The sequence below is a fragment of the Anoplopoma fimbria genome, chromosome 15 (assembly GCF_027596085.1).
Source record: "Anoplopoma fimbria isolate UVic2021 breed Golden Eagle Sablefish chromosome 15, Afim_UVic_2022, whole genome shotgun sequence".
NCBI classification, from domain to species: domain Eukaryota; kingdom Metazoa; phylum Chordata; class Actinopteri; order Perciformes; family Anoplopomatidae; genus Anoplopoma; species Anoplopoma fimbria.
Window position 1 is genome coordinate 3,284,024 of NC_072463.1, and position 19,913 is coordinate 3,303,936.

Here is a 19,913-nt window from a genome sequence, read left to right on the forward strand (position 1 = left end):
TTTTCCAACAGTCCAAAACCGAAAAGATATTCAGTTTACAAAGACATTCAGCACATCACATTGAAGAAGCTTTAACTGGTACTTTTGGCATTTTTTGCTTAATTAACTGAATAACTTAAAATACAGTACCAGTCAAAAGTTTGGACACACCTTCTCATTCAATGGTTTTTCTTTTTTTCTTTTTAATTTCTTTTCTACAATGTAGATTAATATTGAAGACATCCAAACTATGAAGGAACACATATGGAATTATGTGGTAAACAAACAAATGCTCAACAAACCAGAATATGTTTTATATTTTACATTCTTCAAAGTAGCTGAATGAGAAGGTGTGTCCAAACTTTTGACTAGTACTGTACATTATTATCACTCTAGTAGCACAAGCAGTTGTAGTAGTAGTGGTGATTACAGCAGTAGTATCCTAAAACACGACTTTTATTTTGAAATCGAGAATACTCGAACCTGATTGGTGCGTTTCTCTCTGACGTGTACACGGAAAAATGGCCACGCAAGCGAGTGGAATCATAACATTGCCTTGGAAGTCTCTCTGCTCGTCCTCTTGTCGTTTGATTTCAGCCATTTCTTTGCAGCTTTTCCGTCGAGGATGTTTCTAAGTGTCGTCGAGGAGCAAAGTGTCCTGAAAACATGAAACATATGTAGTTGTGTGGCATAGAAACATGTCTCTGGAGGCTCTGCAGGCTGCAGGGGAAAGCTAGCAAATGGCTGTGATGTGTGCAAAGTGAGTGGAACACTGTCATTGCATGCACTCTGGCTACTTTAAAGCTTTTGTGATTTATTTTATCTTAATGCACAATATGCATCATCTAACATTGAAAATGCACAATTAATTTTTTTTGCATTTTTACATGAAATCATTGCAGTTCTGTGTGTTTTTGTTGCAGATGACAAGAAGGAGAGCAAAGCAGCTGGAGGGCTAGATTACAGCATGTGACACACACACACACACACACACTCTCCAAAAAAGAAAAAAGTTGTGGTGTCAAAGATGCCTCGTCTGGAAGAGTTGGCCAACATTGTCCTCAGGGTGCCGAGCATCCTGGTGCTGGACCTGCTCTACAAGTGTGATGTTGAGGGTTTGACTGAGCACCTCAAGGCCAAAAATGAAGACATGCTGTTCAAGTACAAATATGTCATCTGGAACATGTACTACTTTGGTAAGCATGCATGTGATAGACAAATGCAAATTGTACTCACATGCACAGTTGCCCAAAAAGACAGCTGTTGTTGTTGACATTGCACACTTGTATTGTTGCAGGGAAGTCTTACATCTGTTGCCCAGTTATTTAACATTAAATTTAAAGTCTTTTGAAGAAGAAAATCTGTCAGCCGTTAGTGTAGGTTTTACTGAGCGTTTACGTCTCCTATTTCCAGGTATTACCTTCAAATAAACTACATCCTGGAAGGAAAACAACAAATATTTGTACGAACATATTAAAGAATAACCTAAAACATAGAACATATGGTTAAATCAGAACTACAGACTCATTATAATGTGGAATTTAAAAGATTTCTGGGTTTTTTTACCACTACATTTGGTAACTGGACATTATGTTTGTATTGGTAAAAAAATCTGATTTTCTGTTTCATTTATGTTTTAAACTCTTAAGTTATGTCTTAAGTTGTTTAGTAGAACTACAATTATTGGGACACTTTTCCAAATATTGTATATTATGTAATTTTGCAGCTTAGACCAGCTTGACTATTAAAGTCAACATTTCCAAAATTGTAATTCAGACATTCAAAATTGCAAAATACCGCAGATCTGATGACAAGATTTGGATGTGAATCAACTTTCTAGTGTGTTTCCTTTTATACTTTTCTAAGACTATCTACTGGCTTCATAAAACCCAGAAATCATAATGTGAACATTTCCATTTCTCTCCCAGGTCATCTGATAAACGTGGTGGTGTTGGTTCTGCCGTTGAGACACATTGTGACGCTCTACCTCCATATCCTCGCTGCTCTTCTCCTATACATGGGGCATCAGATTTCCAAGTGAGACGCTACTACTACTACTACTACTACTACTACTACTACTACTACTACAGATACTACTTGCTACTAGTACTGGACTTTATATAGATTTACTGTAGCAGGATCAGTTTTCTCTGCTGACAAAGCTTGGCTGTAGTCTCCGTTCCCGTCTCTCTCTGTGTATCACGTTTCCTTTCCATTCCGTCCATTTCATTTTAGGAGACGGAGTACTGTGTCATGAGTTGTAACGTGAGAACAAACAGTGGTTTTGTTTAAAGGCTTCCCGCTTGTTGCTATAAAAAAGAACCAAACCTTCCTTATTTGGACAGAAATCAATGAATGACTACATTAATACAAATTAATTAGAAATAAACAAATGCATGAATTAATACAAAAACAGAGAAATAGATCCATAACGTGTAAATGTGAGCCTTCACTGTCACCTCTGGATTTATTTTACTGTAGCAGAATAATATTTTCCTCTCACATGTTTCTCATTTATTGTTTAATTAATTATGTTTTTTTTTATTTCTCAAAGTGTTTTCTTATATATTTATATACCCAAAAGTGATAATAAAGTCAAAACACCTCTGACGCTATGTAAGAAAACATCTCAGACAAATGTGTGTTCTCTTCATGGCACAGAAGAAACAGTATAAAGTGAATATATAATTATAAATCTTCTTTTTTTCCTGCTCAATTCACAGGGATTATGTTCGTGAGGATATGCAGAACGGTTATGAAGGAGCAGTGTACCTTGATTTTCCGGCCTTCAACAGATTTGTCTCTGCAATGACGAGTGAGTCCTGAAACCAAACTTACACGTAAATACGTAGCATTAAGGCTCCTTCAGGTTCATATTCATTGACAATTTTTCTCTATATAAAAAAACAAACTAGAAGTTTACATTTCTTCTCCTTTCCAAATTTAAGGGTTGGAAAATCCATTTTATTCCATAATCTCATGCAGAAATAAATATTCTATATGAGCTTGTTGCATGCTTGAAAAATATATGAATCCATGATTTTATGGCTGCACCTTTCCATCAATATTCTAGATGTCTTTTACATAATTTAAAAAAACATTTTCCCCTAAATGAATCCTGACATGTTTGCAATCTTTGGAAACTAAAGCTTCTCTAGAGTGTGGCGTTATGGTCTGTGGATTTGAACAGCAGGTCCACTTTTATAGTATAGTATAGTATGGTATGGTATAGTATATAGTATAGTATAGTATAGTATAGTATTTTATAGTATAGTATGTATGGTATAGTATAGTATAGTATAGTATAGTATAGTATAGTATGGTATGGTATAGTATACTATACTGATAATAGTGAAAATGTGAGACACTGGGCTGCTCATCCTCAGGATGTTTGTAGTTCTGAAATAATCATTTTCCCCTTGATTTTTCCCATTATTAACAGCAATGATGTGTTTAGTTGTAAAATAATCTAGTTATTAGTCATCAGCTCTCATAAACACAATTTTATTTTATTTTTTAGTAGTAAAAGCCCTGCAATGGCCCTAATGTTTTTGTCTTCTGTTCAGGTCAGATTATTCTGAGCACGCTGTGTGCCTTCCTGATGAAGACCAGAAAGGTGTGGTTGTTCTCCGCTCACATGCTTCCCCTGCTGGCCAGACTCTGTGCAGCGCGTCACGCCACGCTGTTAGCCGTACACACGTTCTCCATGGGACTGACTGGAGCGGGGATCGCCGTGTTCCTCCTCTCGCATGTCTTCGTGCCATATCGGCTCGCAAAGGCTGCCTATTTAGAGCTGCTGCATCTGGAGGTACTCCTATTCTGTGTTTGAGTTAAAGCATCCTGTTTGTTTGATGAGGTTTAAGATGCTTAAGTCTTAAATGTACGCTCCTTCATTTAACGCTTTTAAAATATAGTTTGTATAAATTCTGGTCCACAAACAATATTTTGTATAATGATAAAGCTGACTTGTGATTACTTGTGAAATTATTGTTATTTTAAAAAACAAAATGTAATGCATTCTTAAAGACATTTTAATAATATTTTATGTATTAAAATAGAGTTTAGAGTTTAATAAAACCACCTCAGTTGACAAAGTAATAAAGATATTTTTTTCTGTTTAAGTGTAGCCTTCATTCATCTTTCTAGTTTATGAATACCCTTTAATTATTTAGAAAAATGCATCTTCATCTTACTACACTTTGCTTCTCAAGTGTCAATAAATGATGGTTACATTATAAACAGGTCTGTTTTCTATGATTTTGTATGTTGTTTTTATCACTCAGAAATGTTGTTTCACATTTTGACACAAATCCTTTGTTATCCTTCGCCACATCTTTTTCACTGTCTGTCCTGTTTTTTTTTTCACACTCCTCTGTGTCGTCTCCGGTTTCACCGTCCCTCAGGTGATCGAGCTGTACAGACTTCTGGCTGTGGGAATCTCCCTGTGGAACCAGTTTGCCGTCCCAATGCTCTTCAGCGTCTTCTGGTTTGTTCTCTTCGTCGTCCAGCTGTTCACAGACATCATGTCCGGCAAAACCTCACCAGGCCATCAGGGAATCATGTTCTTCCTGCTCACGAGGTGTGATGTTATAATGTGGATTATTAATATTCCTTTGTGTATATTTGTACCCAACATTACCTACATTGTATTTAGTGTTTAATTTAGTGTCTTCTTTGCTTTGCTTTTTTTATTTTTAACCCTGCAGTGTCTCTGAATGTTGTGCCACCCCGTACTCCCTCCTGGGTCTGACCTTCGTGGTGTCCTATCTCGCTCTCGGACTGCTCAACTTATGCAAGTTCTACCTGGGAGGTTATGCAGCCGTTCACAGCGAGAACGTCATGCACAGGTGAGATGTCGTCTACATGTTTATATCCCCAATTCACTCCCTTTGGTCCACATTTCAACCTGTTATTTTTATTATTGATGATTATTTTCTTGATTTATGGGTTCTTCTTTTGTTTATAAAATGCCATGCAGAATTTCCAAAATCCCATCTTAAAATTCTTTGTTTAAAATACAAATAAGCACACAAAGCAAAGAAAACCATGTAATAATAGGAAAAACGAAAATGAAAAAAGTTTGCTTTTTTATTTTTATTATCTGGTGATACAAGTCTAAAGTCCACATGCTGCCCCTCTACGTTTCCTCTGCTCTGTTTTGATCATCATTATTTACCCTCCTCTTCTTCAGAGGTGTGACTGAGGGCGTCACTCTGCTCCTGCTCGCTCTTCAGACGGGCCTGTTGGACATGCAGGCACTGCAGCGCACCTTCCTCCTCAGCATCATCCTCTTCATCGTGGTCACTTCAACCCTGCAGTCAATGATTGAGATAACAGACCCGGTCATTCTGGCCCTGGGTGCATCCCGTAACAGGTAACAGCAACAAGAAGATTACAGAGTTAAATATTTTATCTGCTCGAGGTTCAAAAGTCTTTCAGAAGTTCTTTGAGGATGTTTGCGTTGTTCTCTTAATTTCCTCTCTGCTTCCAGGAGTGTGTGGAAACATTTCCGTGGCCTCAGCATGTGTCTGCTTCTGCTGGTTTTCCCCGTGTTCATGGCTTATAAAATCTCCCAGTTCTTCCACATGGACTTCTGGCTCCTCATACTGGTGTCCAGCTGCATGCTGACTTCCCTTCAGGTATGACTTTATGTGTCTTTCTTTTGAAATTAAAGTTGAAATGAATGAAATCTGGATCACTCTTTGTGGCACATGTTTGAAGAGTTGAACATCTAAAATGACATAAAGTTTCATTACAACTAAATTAAATTACTAATAAACCTGCATCTTATAACGCTACATTGGCATTAAATACTTTATTTTACTCATGTTTTCAATTGCTTGGAATTTTATTTTGACATTGTTGAGATTAGTGTTCATTTTTTCGCAACGTAAATAACGTAAAATGTACATGCAGTAATGTAAGCGGCACTTATGGGAAACTCTGCCAAAACCCTTCATTTGGACCTATATAGCTCAATAATTTACCATGGTACTAATGCTACAGTTGTTGTGCTTTATTTAGAAATGTTTGAAAGTTAACAGTGTGGGCAGTCATGATACTGTTAAATGTTTTTGGATGAAGTCGTTCCCTAAAGCCTCTATGTTTAGAATTAGATCAATCATTACTTTGGCACCTCACAGTGGCCGTATCAAATAAAACACTGTGGCAATGCAATGAGCTCACTACAAACAAAGATGTATGCTTAAAGAATAACATGAAAGATGTTGTAATCACATAAAACATTCCACAATTGCACCTTCAAAGTAAAACAATAAAACTCTCTAAAGTCCTTCCATTAAACATTGTGTCTCGCATCACTTCCTCCATAACGTTGATTATCTGTAATATTCTGTTTTTGTCCAGGTTATAGGCACGATGCTGATCTACTCCCTCTTCATGGTGGAGCTTTTCCGCACCGACCCCATCGAGAGCCTGGACGAAGTGATCTACTGGGTGAACGCCGTCAGCAGGGTGCTGGAGTTCGTGGTGGCGCTCTGCGTGGTGGCGTACGGCACCTGGGAGTCGCTGTTTGGCGAGTGGAGCTGGATGGGGGCCTCCGTCATTATCATCCACTCTTACTTCAACGTTTGGCTCAGGGCTCAGTCCGGATGGAGGAGCTTCCTGCTCAGACAGGAAGCGGCGAAGAAGATCAACTCCCTCCCCAAAGCCACAGCTCAACAGCTGCAGCAACACAACGACGTCTGTTCCATCTGCTTCCAGGTCAGTCACGCGCTGGGAACAAACTACACAAAGTACTGTAACATCCATCGCCGTGACGACTGATTTTAGAGATTATGAAGCATTCGCACTGAGCCATAAAGGACGGGCACTACATGTGTGCAGGGGGTTTAGAACTTGTTGCTTATTTGATATATTAATAGTTCAAAGCTTTATTCATAATGTTGACATTCAAAATGCAAATCTTCATTTGAATGCTGCCCAACTCTTTTTTTTTTTTTTTGCATCTCAATCCATTCTGTTTGCATCTCAATCAGATAAAGATTTCTGTTTAATTATTACTATTGTACTGTTTTTAGAGTGAGATTCCAGTGGTGGCCAGTTTTTTCCGACTTGTGTGATCCTAACATTTCAAATAACTCAAAAGCAATGTAAAGTAAAAATGTATTGGGAAAATAAATGGAAGTAACCCTCTCTAAAATCACAAAAAAATGTCAGCCAACGCTAAATTATGTTTCAATCTGTATTTGTTTGCGTTCAAAAGCAGCATTCTTGATTTACGCTTGTCGCAACTAAAGGACACACCTGTATTAACGGGGCGGTCTAGCAGCAATCTAACAGCACCATAACATCTAAATTTATATCTATATAACCACAATAAAAACAAATAAAGCTTCATTCAAAAACCTCAATAGAAGGTTTGATTGTAAAATAAAAAGCATTCGGTACAGCACTCTATTTTAAGACTTTTCCCATCTAGGTTTTACTGAAGTGTACATTGATGCAAGTAATTCATTCTTTTGTTTTTAATGAAAGATTAGAGAAAAAACATTCGACTTGTTTCTCCGTCAACTGTGATCTGACAGAACTAAGCAGCATACCAGCAGTTTATTTTGAAAAGCCTATTCTGACTTTCTGTCTTGCTTGTTATTAGAGACAGAGTGAGTCAGCAATAAACAGAGATACACAACTAAATAATTAAAACTGACATGTTTAGATGTTTAGCTTTTCTTCACCGGGGATGTAAGACTTTGTTAAGACTTTATTTATTATCCATATCCAAAAACATATTGATACCCAAAATATCATCACAATATCAACATAAGGGTCAGATCAGAACATTAACGTGGCAGATTGTGAGCGTGTGGCATTCAGTGACTCACTAACATATTGTGTACCTTCTAAGAATGTTGATCCTGGTTTTCCAGTTCTGCCCCGCCTCGCCACGCGCTGCTGAGGCACGAATCTTTGGCCTTGAGCCATGTTTTTAGTTAAAACCGGTTAATAATGTTTGTTTGTCTTTTCTTCATCCTTGACAATGATGCCAAGTTTATTGTCGAGGAAGAAACTACCGAAAATCTTGATAGTAACAGAGAGCATTTGTTAAGAACGTGTTAGCCCTGCCCTTTACTTGTTTTGTCTGTAGCTTTTGTTAAGAAAGATAAAATAATAACAGACTTAATAGATCCCCATTGAGGATATTTACTTGTGACAGCAGCACAAAGAATGCTGAGGTTGAGAGCTCAAAGGAAACAGATAAAAAACGCTTTGAGGGTTCATAAAATATACAAAAGATAAATTAAGAGATTAATAAAAAGAGGTAACATTAAAAAACAATATTCATTACAATACCTTAGACTGTAAATGAATTGTTCAAATATTTATATTCAGTAGTGTAGCTCTAGCTGCCATGATTTGTGAACTGATTATGCTGTATTTTATAAGTATATGTATGTATGTATGTATATATATATATATATATATATATATATATATATATATATATATATATATGTATATATATATATATATATACACAGTACCAGTCAAAAGTTTGGACACACCTTCTCATTCAACTACTTTGAAGAATCTAAAATATAAAACATATTCTGGTTTGTTGAGCATTTGTTTGTTTACCACATAATTCCATATGTGTTCCTTCATAGTTTGGATGTCTTCAATATTAATCTACAATGGAGAAAAAAATAGAAAAAAAAATAAAGAAAAACCATTGAATGAGAAGGTGTGTCCAAACTTTTGACTGGTACTGTATATATAAGTATTATAATGTTAACTAGTATTAAAGATATGCCACTTCTTCTTATACGACTACATAAAGTTTACAGGTATTGTTGTCAAGTAAAATATGTCTCTCCTCCTCACAGGAAATGACTTCTGCTGTGATCACATACTGCGGACATTTCTTCCATGGCAACTGCCTCCGCAAGTGGCTGTATGTGCAGGAAACCTGCCCGATGTGCCACCAAACGGTCCGACCCACCACGACAGCTCAGAGACCGGCTTCAGGCGGCGCCCCGGCAGCTCAAACTCAGAGGGACGCGAGACCGGAACCGGCTGAGCATCAAGCCGGAGATCAGAACCAGAACAACGGCGCGTCCCAGGAGACGCAGATCGAAGCTGTAACTCCTGATCCAGCCGAGCAGCAGCAGGAGGAGACTAAAAGCTCTGAGGACGGAGAGTGTGGGAGACAAGATAAAGATGGACCAGCTGATACTCACAGGGAAGCTGTCCAAGGTCTTCGTTTCAGCTCCAGCGGAGACTTTGTCGGATTTGTCAGCCCGGTGTCAAGCTGCTCTTCGGGGGACAGTTCTAGTTCCCTGCTGGGTAAAACCTCTCCTAACATGCACAACGAAGGCAATTTGAAGAAGGACTCTCTGCTGTCATTGACTCTTAATGATGTCAATGAGCACACGGTGGAGGACCAATCTAACTGTAATGGAGCAGAACTTGATGACAGCAGTACTTTCTATCTTAGAGAGCCGCAAAACGGCGATGGTGATAAACATGACAGCTGTGAAGGTGCATCTAAATCATGGAAGAGCTTTGATTCACCGGAATCAAACAGAAATCACGAGGCACCTGGTACGAGCCTTGTGGATTGCCAAACATCTTTCAAATCATATAATAGAAACTCAGAACTCTTAGACTCCATTGACGATCTTCAAAGTCATAACAGTAACGAAACATATTCAGACTTGACGCTGGACGGACTCGGAGAGGATGAAACTGTCCAGCAGCTGTCCTCCTCAGATGCCACCTTCTCTTGCAGAAGCACAGATAACAGCGACTGACTGCCCTGCACCAGTGCCTTGGAAGGGGGTAAAAGGGAGATCCTCCATAACGGGGAATCAAAACACACTTGCCTTCTCTCTGTGAATAAATCAAGAAATGTCTTTTTACCAGACATTGTAATGAATGTGCTTCAGTTTAGCAAAATAATAACAAATAACATGCGTCTGGAATGAATATAGAGACTAAATTGTGTTGGGTTAAAATTAAACCCTTATTGTACAACTGTAAAGAAATTGTAAAGAAGAAAAAAAGATAAATATATAATTCATAGAAATTGTGTGTAACTATAAAGCAATTATCTTGCATCGATATTTACCAAATTCTAGCAGGTTACAAGTAAAGATATTTACTTTGAGGAATGCATATGATTAATTCTCAATTTCTCAGTCTTCTGTTCTCATGTTTTGCATTTTTGTGAAAGCAATGTGGCAAAAAGGGAAAAACTTCAGTTTTTGTCTTTGTAAATCATGAATCAGCCTTTTATACTGCGACGGATCTCTGTCTCCCAGTATTAAATTACTGTTGTGAACATATACTTTTTTTCCCTGTTGTTTCAAAATGAATAAATTCATGACAGGTGCACAGGAAGGTTGACATTGTGTGCCAGATTTGTGAAGCCTAAACAGAATATTTGTTCAGTAGTCAAAAGCTAAGAGAGCCAGATTACATTTTGTTTTGTACGATATGTTGATTCTGAGATAATAAAGCATTCTGCATCACTGTATTATTTAACACACAACTTCAGTGAAGTATAATCACAAAATGTTAGAAATGGTATTTCTTTAAATTTATACCTTTTTTTTTTGCTAAACCTATTGTTGATATTCCAAACTTGTTTTGGCAATGTGCTCCCTAACACACAGCTACTGTTATAATGTATGAAGGAATTTCCCTTTTTTAATCTTTGCCGATTTTTATTTTTGTTGGGTCTTTCTTGGGAAAAAAATGTTAATGTCAAATTTTAACATGGAAATTTAATTTAAATTAAATTTGATAAAAAATTGGATGTTACTCGGCTCCTCGTTTGTTGTGTAGGAATTTACTGAAACGATTAGTTAGTACAATATCAGCAGAAATAATAACGTGTCTCTGTTATTTAGCACACACTGACTGATCTAAATGGGTTGGGCAAAATAAGAGAAACACCCTCTTGAGTACAATCAAGTACAATTGAACAGCACACCGAATCATCACCTCTCAAAAACAGTTTCAACTAAAACTGGACATTATCACCTTAAAAAAGGAATGATTGTTCTTTGTTTGTTTACCACATAATTCCACATGTGTTCCTTCATAGTTTGGATGTCTTCAATATTAATCTACAATGTAGAAAAAAATAAAAATAAAAATAAAGAAAAACCATTGAATGAGAAGGTGTGTCCAAACTTTTGACTGGTACTGTATATATATATATAAATAAAAATATATATATTTATTTATATATATATATATAAATAAATATATATATTTATTTATATATGTATTTATATATATAAAATAATAATATATATTTTTTATTTATATAATATTAAAAAAAAAAGATATCCCAATTACATGTAATTGTGATGAAACCCTGACTCAGGCCTGACTATGTCACCACATCCGCCCGTCACCGTGGCCCCGCCTATTCAATATTAATCTACAATGTAGAAAAAAAATAAAAATAAAGAAAAACCATTGAATGAGAAGGTGTGTCCAAACTTTTGACTGGTACTGTATATATATAAATAAATAAATGTATTTGTATATATATAAAAAAATATATATATTTATTTATATATATATAAAAATAATAATAATATATATATATATATTTATTTATATATATAAATATATATATATATATATATACAGTACCAGTCAAAAGTTTGGACACACCTTCTCATTCAACTACTTTGAAGAATCTAAAATATAAAACATATTCTTGTTTGTTGAGCATTTGTTTCAATGTAGAAAAAAATAAAAATAAAGAAAAAACCATTGAATGAGAAGGTGTGTCCAAACTTTTGACTGGTACTGTATATATATATATAAATAAAAAATATATATATATATTTATTTATATATATATATAAATAAATATATATATATATGTTGAATAATCTTTGGATAAAAGTGTCTGCTAAATGACTGTAATATAATGTAATGTAATGTAACTATAGAGTGGTAGAAAGTAGAAATACTCAAGCAAAATAAAGTTTTGTATTTGAGTTACAGTACCAGTCAAAAGTTTGGACACACCTTCTCATTCAACTACTTTGAAGAATCTAAAATATAAAACATATTCTGGTTTGTTGAGCATTTGTTTGTTTACCACATAATTCCATATAAGGTGTGTCCAAACTTTTGACTGGTACTGTATATATATATAAATAAATAAATAGAAATATATATATTTATTTATATATATATATAAATAAATATATTTATTTATATATATATGTATTTATATATATATATAAAATAATAATATATATTTTTTATTTATATAATATAATATAAAAAAATAAAAAGACATCCCAATTACATGTAATTGTGATGAAACCCTGACTCAGGCCTGACTACGTCACCACTTCCGGCCCGTCCCCGTGGCCCCGCCCCCTCCTAGAATAAAGCCTCAGACACGCGCACCCAGCCGCTAGTCCCCTAACGGCAGCGAGCGCGAGAACAGGAACGGCTTTTTTTTTTTTTTTTTTTTTCATATAAATATACTTGTTGTCCTGGTTACTTCACCCGGTACGCGCATTTATTCAGCCTTAGTGGGGAGAGTTTAATTTTTTTTTTTTTTATATATATAAATAACAGACTATAAGAAGTTGAAAGGTTTTTTTAACTGAAAGACAAAAAAAAAAAAAAAATTATAATAATAATTATTTATTTATTCGGTTACGTCGTCGTCTTGGTAGCGCGCGCGAGCTAGCTGCGCGAGCGTCGAGAAGAAAAAGGCCGTTGGAATCCTGGCACGTCACGGTTGCCCCTCACTACCCGGACCGGAAGACATTCAAATCACAGAAAAACACCGTCGCGACGGAGGAAATGGCTCTTAAAAGAATCCACAAGGTAAGAAATAAAAACATGAGTATTATCAACGCACATGAAGCTAAGCTAAGCTAACAGGAGGGGGGGGGGCGGAGTTTCGGTTGCGTTTAAAAGGTTCCGGGTGTGTGGGGGTCGTCGGAGGGGTTTGACGGTGACACACATAGAGGCAGCGTGGATTGCGCAACACGTAAAGACCCGGATGGAGGGCCCTGTCAACACGTGACTCACACACTCTGTGTTGACACATCACAGGGTGTGTTCTGTGTTTACTCAGATCCTCTTACTCTGGAGCTTTATTCAGAAAGTGTCAGAAATAAAACTTTTAAGTGGACATGTGTTGAGGTGTCTGCTTGCTGTTTACTTGGAAATGATGATGATGAGGAGGAGGAGGAGGAGGTGATCTGGGGCAGAGTTGAACTCACAACAACTCATGTTGTCAGGTGTTATGTGTTAATCAACATTTAACATTGAATTTGAGTTGTGATTATTGTTGTTTTTAATGTGATTTAAAAACAACAATAATTTGATTATTGTTGTTTTTAATGTGATTATTGTTGTTTTTAAATGTGATTATTGTTTTTAATTTGATTATTGTTGTTTTTAATGTGATTATTGTTGTTTTTAATTTGATTATTGTTGTTTTTAATGTGATTATTGTTTTTAAATTTGATTATTGTTGTTTTTAAATTTGATTGTTTTTAATTTGATTATTGTTGTTTTTTAATTTGATTATTGTTGTTTTTAATTTGATTATTGTTTTTAATTTGATTATTGTTGTTTTTAATTTGATTATTGTTGTTTTTAATGTGATTATTGTTGTTTCTAATTTGATTATTGTTGTTTTTAATTATTGATTATTGTCCCAAACTTGTCTTTCCTCACAGGAGCTTAACGACCTGGCTCGTGACCCTCCAGCACAGTGCTCAGCCGGCCCAGTGGGGGACGACAGTAAGTGTCTCCAGAGTTTTTAATGTGCTGAAATGTGATGGGGATTTACAGTTGATGATCTGTCTCTTTTTTATTTTTCCCCTTTTTTAATGTAACGTTTTGTATCTAAAAATGGATGTTGTGATTACCCAAGGACCAAAGCGACACCCTCAACAGTCTTGTTTTCTTACGCCACAGTCCAAAACCCCAAAATAATAAGCTTAACATCATGTATGACAAAGAAAAAAATGACAAATCTTCACATTTAAGACGCTTTAAGATGCAAATTTCCCCGCTGCGGGACTAATAAAGGATTATCTTATCTTATCTTATCTTGATGACATTCATTTTACTCTTAAAACAACTAGTAAGTTATCAAAAGAGTGAAACTGTTTAACTGATAGTTTGGAGGTTTATAAACAGCAAGCTAAAACATGAAGAAGTAGATTTTGGAGATAAGGGTGAAAACAGACTTTTCAGAAAAATTGAATGTAAGAGAAATGATGTCACATGTTTGATGGAACATATAGCTAAACTAATACATTACCACCATGGCTACAAAACATAAGAGAATGAAAATGTTCTATAAAGGTAAATGGTGTTACTTGAAAGCAGCAAAGACAGTTTAGAAGACTATTTCCTGGCAGCTCACAGACCTGAGCCCTTTATCTGTTGATTAACATTTACTTTCGTTTCTCCACAGTGTTTCACTGGCAAGCCACAATCATGGGACCTGTAAGTAGTTCATGTATGACGTAATTGTTTCTTTCTTTTCTTTTCTTTTTTACTTTAAGCAGCATGACGTTGGACTTTGTCACTGACGTTGTGTTCCTGGCTGCCTTAAATGTATTCATGGGATAAAGGTTGAAATTTGACTTGATAATGAGGCGCTGTGGACAGGCGGTTTTAGATTATTTCTATACTGAAATATGTAAATGTCCTTCTTTCTTTCAGAGTGACAGTCCATATCAGGGAGGGGTTTTCTTCTTGACAATTCATTTTCCAACAGACTACCCCTTCAAACCACCCAAGGTAAGCTGAATCACACCTGAACAAAGGCTCCTGTTTTTCTTGCTTTGATACATTGTTGATATAACTTTTAAATGATCCTCATTTATGTATCAAGCCACGCACCTTGTTTATCCCTCATACAAAAGAAAAAAGTCTTGTTTACAACATTACAATACTTCATTCATATGATCTGTTCAGTGTCAGGAACCGGCTTCAAACATTGTATCTATATAAAAACAAATTTTATACACATTTCCATAAAAGTTACAGAGAAAACGCCAAGAAACATTTCTTCTGAAGTGAAACAGCCCAGTAGTTCGGCATCAATTTGATTGTTGACAACCTTCATGAAGGAATACCGGTCTTTCCAGTAGTTGAAAGCGTCATGAGAGTCAAATATCTCTGCCCCGTGCTGGAATTTGACTTGCATATAATTGACTTGATGTGTGCCCTACTTTACCTGTACTCACTTTTCTATTTATGTTCTTATTTCTTTCCAGGTTGCATTTACAACAAGAATTTACCACCCAAATATTAACAGTAACGGCAGTATCTGTCTGGATATTCTCAGATCACAGTGGTCTCCTGCGCTTACTATTTCTAAAGGTATGTGCCGTCCTACAAGAACACAATGTTCTTGACGTCAATCTGGTCAACTATTAGATGACGTCAGAGTCTGGGATGTTATTATAATTATTTGATGAGCAATTCATAAGGGATCACCTGATTTTAGGAAAAACCGGTCATGTGGCTGCATTTAATCTGTGAAATATGTGTTTAATTGTACCCAGAAATATTTTTAACTTGTATCAATGTGATTTGTTGACGCTGCGAATTAATACATTTTAACCTGGTAAAAAAAATGTCTGTGAGAAATGAGGCTGGTAGATGTGCTAAAATGCGTATTTGTTTTTTAATTTGCTCATTTTGAAAAAACATGCTTGACCGGTGTGTTTTTATTCTGTTTCTTGTAGTTCTTCTCTCCATTTGCTCACTCCTATGTGACCCAAACCCCGATGACCCACTAGTGCCAGAGATCGCACAAATCTACAAAACAGATAGTTCGAAGTAAGTGTATGAACTGTTTATGAGTATTGAACTTTTCTTTAAATATGCAATAACCTTTTTATTCTCCTAAAATGAACAACGCTCTGCAAAATACACTCAAATGCCAGTTTGTTAGGTACACAAACTACCTCCTTCAAAATGTATCAGCACTTGTTTAAAACAGTTAAAACACAACTGAACATTACAGCCTTCATGAAGGATTTATGGCAGCGCTGTTTTATTATACTGCTTTATTATTCAAGGTATACCTACTAAACTGGCAGCTGATTTGTATATTTTATGATTCATTGCCCACAATAAGTGCGACCTTCAGACGCCTAGTCGAAAGAAGTAAGAATCACCTGAGTATGTAACCTAGTTTCACTCTGTCAGGTACAATAAACTAGCTCAGGAGTGGACGACGAAGTATGCCTTGCTTTAGGGTAAGATCAAGAGCCAGTGCTGCATCTTGGTTAGTGTTATGGGTTTGGTCTGTTGTGTTCAGCTTTTTACATTTGCTTTGATAACCTGCGGATGAAGTCTGTTGCTGTTAATAAACAAGTTAGCAGAATATTTCAGTCAGCCCATCGGTGGTCTTCCCACAGATTAAACGGTCTCTTGACAGTTGTGGGTTACTGCTAATGCACACCAGATTCATGATACAGTAGTGTTAATCAAAAAGTCCTGCAACTGCTATGTTTTCTTTTGCATGAAAAAATACTCCAATAAGGAGGTTCTCACATATTATGGGAGCATTTAAAGGCATAGACTCACCCAACTGACATCGTAGAACTGGCAGCGATGAAGGTCTGTTGTGTCGTATGCGTCTTGTCAAAAAAAGATGCACTTGAACGCTCCTGAAAGACTGCAAATATATGCACATATTTTGAGTGCATGTGGGTGGAATAGTATGCCGACTCTTATCGTTATGGCCTGCTGGCAGATGCAGACATAAAATACAATCTTTCTTAAAATGGCCCTTTTTAAACCCGGTTTTATTTGTATCAAACACATCAGCCTTTCATATCAGAGGAAAGGGTGCTTTCTGCCAGATGTTACATTTGAAAGCCTTTTTTTTTTTTTTTTTTCTTTTTTTTAAGATACTGTTGACTGTTGATGTGCTTATAAGCCACACCATAGTACAGAATATTTAAATTTAACAAAATGCTGACCATTTTCCAGCGTGTACTACAACTTTAAGAGACTTTGAGATAGACGATCCTTCTCAGATCATAATCGGTTGCCTTTCATATTTCAGTTATTGTTGCGTGGCAAAGCTTTTCTGGAATGAAAAAGGTTCAGGGTGATGCATTCAAGCACACGCCAACAACTGCCTGCCAAAAGGAACTGCATTGTTGAGCTATGATGTCTGAAACTGAATTCCAGCAGACCAACAATAAGGAAGGTTTTAGTTTGGTTGGGAAATGTAGCTGTTGGAGCAGATTATGAAGCAAAACAGTCTACTAGCCATACAATGATATAACATTTAAATAAATGCAACAAGTTTTGTATGCCCATTGATTCTTTTAAAGCTAATTTAATTTTCATAGTTAACTGAAATATAAACACTGTGGCTTCCTGGAAAGAAATGCATCGAAACATACATGGTTTGAAAAAAGCAGGGAGGATATACTTTTAGTTTTTTGACATTAGTTTATTCAAGAAAAGGTTGGCAGGTAGATCTCTACATCGCTTCAGGGTCACAGGACCAGACATTGTAATGAAACATGAAGCAGGAAATAAGATGGTGAATTAATAAATATAAAGACTTAATACAAAAGTATCTTAGTCAATAATACAATTTAAATAAAAGGATAACCTGTCTTATTCAGAGGAGGTTCTTGGCTATGATTGAAATGAAAACAGGCATTTGTGGATTTTCACAAATGTCATTGGAGAAGCTGCGTTTTGGCTTAAAAAACTGTTAAACTTTACTAATCTTTGCAGCTCAACTCACCACAATAACTGGAAATGCACATGTTCATATATTTGGGATATGTTGCAGTCATTTTAAATAGAAATATATTACAATGGTCTTTTTTATTTGGGTTTTTAGATCAACTGGGAATGAGCTTTTAATTATTGAAACAGTGTTGTAGAAGAGAAGTTTAATTTTCTGTGCACGTGAACATAGTCACTAACTCCAGCATGAAACTGTTTGGTGTGGCAATAAAAATATGTATCCTTCATTCTTTAAAGAAATATTTCAGCGTTTCAAATTGAGAAGTTTAGTTTGTACAAAGTGCATTTTTATTATATATTTATGCATTTAATGATGTAAAGCAATGTGCTCATGTGCATGTGCTTTAACAAAAATAGATTCATGAAATAGTGTTACAAAATGTTTTATGCCAAACATGAGATGTGAGACTTCCTAAAGTAATTTGTTTCCTTTTTTCTCTTTGCAGATACACCAAAATGGCAAAAGACTGGACACACAAATACGCAATGTGATTGCATCATTTGGAAAGCTGGTGGAAAATGTTGTTGCTGGTTCAAACAAAAAAACAAAACATACGGGATTTTCTTTTACTTTTTCACTTTTTTTCTTCTTTTTGTTTTTGGTTAATCAGAGCATTTTACCCCCCCTCCCTTTTTCCCACCTGCGCGCTTATAAGAAGATAGTGTTTTCTCTCTCTAGGACACGTGCCAGTTTTCTGTGAAGTTTTCGACTCCCATTTTATACGGAGTTAAAATAAATAAATAATAATAATCACCTTGGTTCTGAACACTCTCGAGCTTGAGCATGCACCAGTAGGAGGTGGTGATGACATTTACTCTGCACACACTTAGTAGAATCTGATGCGACTGGTCTCCTGAACACCATCAGCCCCACGATGAAGATCCAGCTGGTTGACTGGCTGCATCCTGTGCGATTTGATAATTACTTTACTCTTTAAGCTGGATTTCTCAAAGCACTTACAGAGAAGCCTGTCTTTTTGCCATACCTGTAAACTCTGAATTTTTAAAGTTTAAATTTGGTGAAATTCTGCTGCATTATTTTTATTATTTGAAAGTGGTTAAAAATCTGATCTGATTTGGTAAAATCTGGTAATTGGCTCCTGTATCCTCCTGGACTGGTGTGATGTCAGAATGTCCTTCTGATCTTTAGTATATGACTATATTACCCGAGGAAAGAAGTGTATCTTATTCCACTATCAAAAGTGTGTGTACAGAGAAGCACAGCAGTATATATCAATGTTAAGGAAACAAAATATAAGAACTTCAATGTTGTATTTTATGCATGTTAATAAAGGTAGGCAATTATATCTGATATGTTTCTGCAAGTTAAATGGATTATAAAGCCGAACAGATGGAAATATGTGGTTCCCCTCGAAGGCTTTCTATTTCTTTATTTTGTTATTTAGAAGCCAGTAGACGAGCTATTAGTTTTACGCCCAAATCGAACACTGTCTTCTTTGTAGCCCCAAAAATATCGATGCAAAGCAAATGGTTGATAATCAACTAGTGGCTCTGTTTCTTTTTTCTTTTTTAGTTTTCCCTTCAATAAAGTTACTTAAAACCATAAAACGTATGAGGGTGGTGTTTTTTTGTTTTAAGTGAATATGCAAACTCTTGTACCTGTAAAACAAAGTTGAGGCACTTTCAGCTGTGTTTTTAATAAAGCTTTGAATGCTTAGGATTTTATTTTTGTACTTTTTAAATTCCTAACCGGTCATTGACTGTTTTAATATCTGTATTTGCCGTCAGGGAAACTGCCAATAACTATATATATTTTTAACAACAGTATTATTTTAGTGTTTTTACTTGTAACAGAGTATTTTAACACACTGGTATTGTTTTAAAAACCTGATTTCTGAATACTTTTACACCACTAAATACACATCATGCAATAGTATGCTTCTATGTTTTTAGAAAATTGATTACCATATCAATAATCATGCCTATGTTGTGTTATATGTGTATCAAAATACTATTAACTTGTTTTTATTGAACAGAACTAAAAGACTACATTATTTATTATAATTTTTAAAAATGTTATAATGTTGATTCCACACACAAACACACAAATAAACGGTTCCACTTCACATTTTATAACATTTCAAAAACGTTTCCGCTCGAAGGCTCCGATCACATGACTGTCACATGACAAACCCGGAAGTAACCTCCTCAGA

The 19,913-nt window shown here is 35.7% G+C and overlaps 2 protein-coding genes across 2 annotated transcripts; both read left to right on the plus strand.

Annotated features, from left to right (window-relative positions):
• Positions 1-514: 514 nt before the first annotated feature.
• On the plus strand, positions 515-10,687 carry zmp:0000000662 (RING finger protein 145). Its single transcript, XM_054613933.1, has 11 exons — positions 515-739; positions 903-1,175; positions 1,908-2,016; positions 2,703-2,794; positions 3,546-3,787; positions 4,383-4,558; positions 4,686-4,826; positions 5,171-5,353; positions 5,471-5,618; positions 6,346-6,702; positions 8,826-10,687. Exons 2-11 carry the CDS (start codon positions 1,007-1,009, stop codon positions 9,750-9,752), a joined length of 2,544 nt encoding a protein of 847 aa, XP_054469908.1. The 5' UTR covers positions 515-739; positions 903-1,006; the 3' UTR covers positions 9,753-10,687.
• A 1,749-nt stretch (positions 10,688-12,436) lies between these two features.
• Positions 12,437-18,804, plus strand: LOC129103272 (ubiquitin-conjugating enzyme E2 D2-like). The gene is made up of 7 exons (XM_054613652.1): positions 12,437-12,813; positions 13,677-13,740; positions 14,423-14,454; positions 14,674-14,751; positions 15,231-15,336; positions 15,705-15,798; positions 18,186-18,804. The coding sequence occupies exons 1-7, from the start codon at positions 12,790-12,792 to the stop codon at positions 18,229-18,231; spliced, it is 444 nt and encodes a 147-aa protein (XP_054469627.1). The 5' UTR covers positions 12,437-12,789; the 3' UTR covers positions 18,232-18,804.
• Positions 18,805-19,913: the final 1,109 nt, after the last annotated feature.

What these genes read in the sequence shown, in the direction of transcription:
- LOC129103272 (XM_054613652.1), top strand. Translation starts at nt 12,790, where the DNA reads ATGGCTCTTAAAAGAATCCACAAG. An exon ending in CTCTTAAAAGAATCCACAAG is followed by an intron (nt 12,814 to 13,676) that starts GTAAGAAATAAA and finishes CTTTCCTCACAG; the next exon opens with GAGCTTAACGACCTGGCTCG. An exon ending in AAGCCACAATCATGGGACCT is followed by an intron (nt 14,455 to 14,673) that starts GTAAGTAGTTCA and finishes TCTTTCTTTCAG; the next exon opens with AGTGACAGTCCATATCAGGG.
- zmp:0000000662 (XM_054613933.1), top strand. Translation starts at nt 1,007, where the DNA reads ATGCCTCGTCTGGAAGAGTTGGCCAACATTGTCCTCAGGGTGCCGAGC. An exon ending in CTGGAACATGTACTACTTTG is followed by an intron (nt 1,176 to 1,907) that starts GTAAGCATGCAT and finishes TTTCTCTCCCAG; the next exon opens with GTCATCTGATAAACGTGGTG. An exon ending in TCTGTTCCATCTGCTTCCAG is followed by an intron (nt 6,703 to 8,825) that starts GTCAGTCACGCG and finishes TCCTCCTCACAG; the next exon opens with GAAATGACTTCTGCTGTGAT.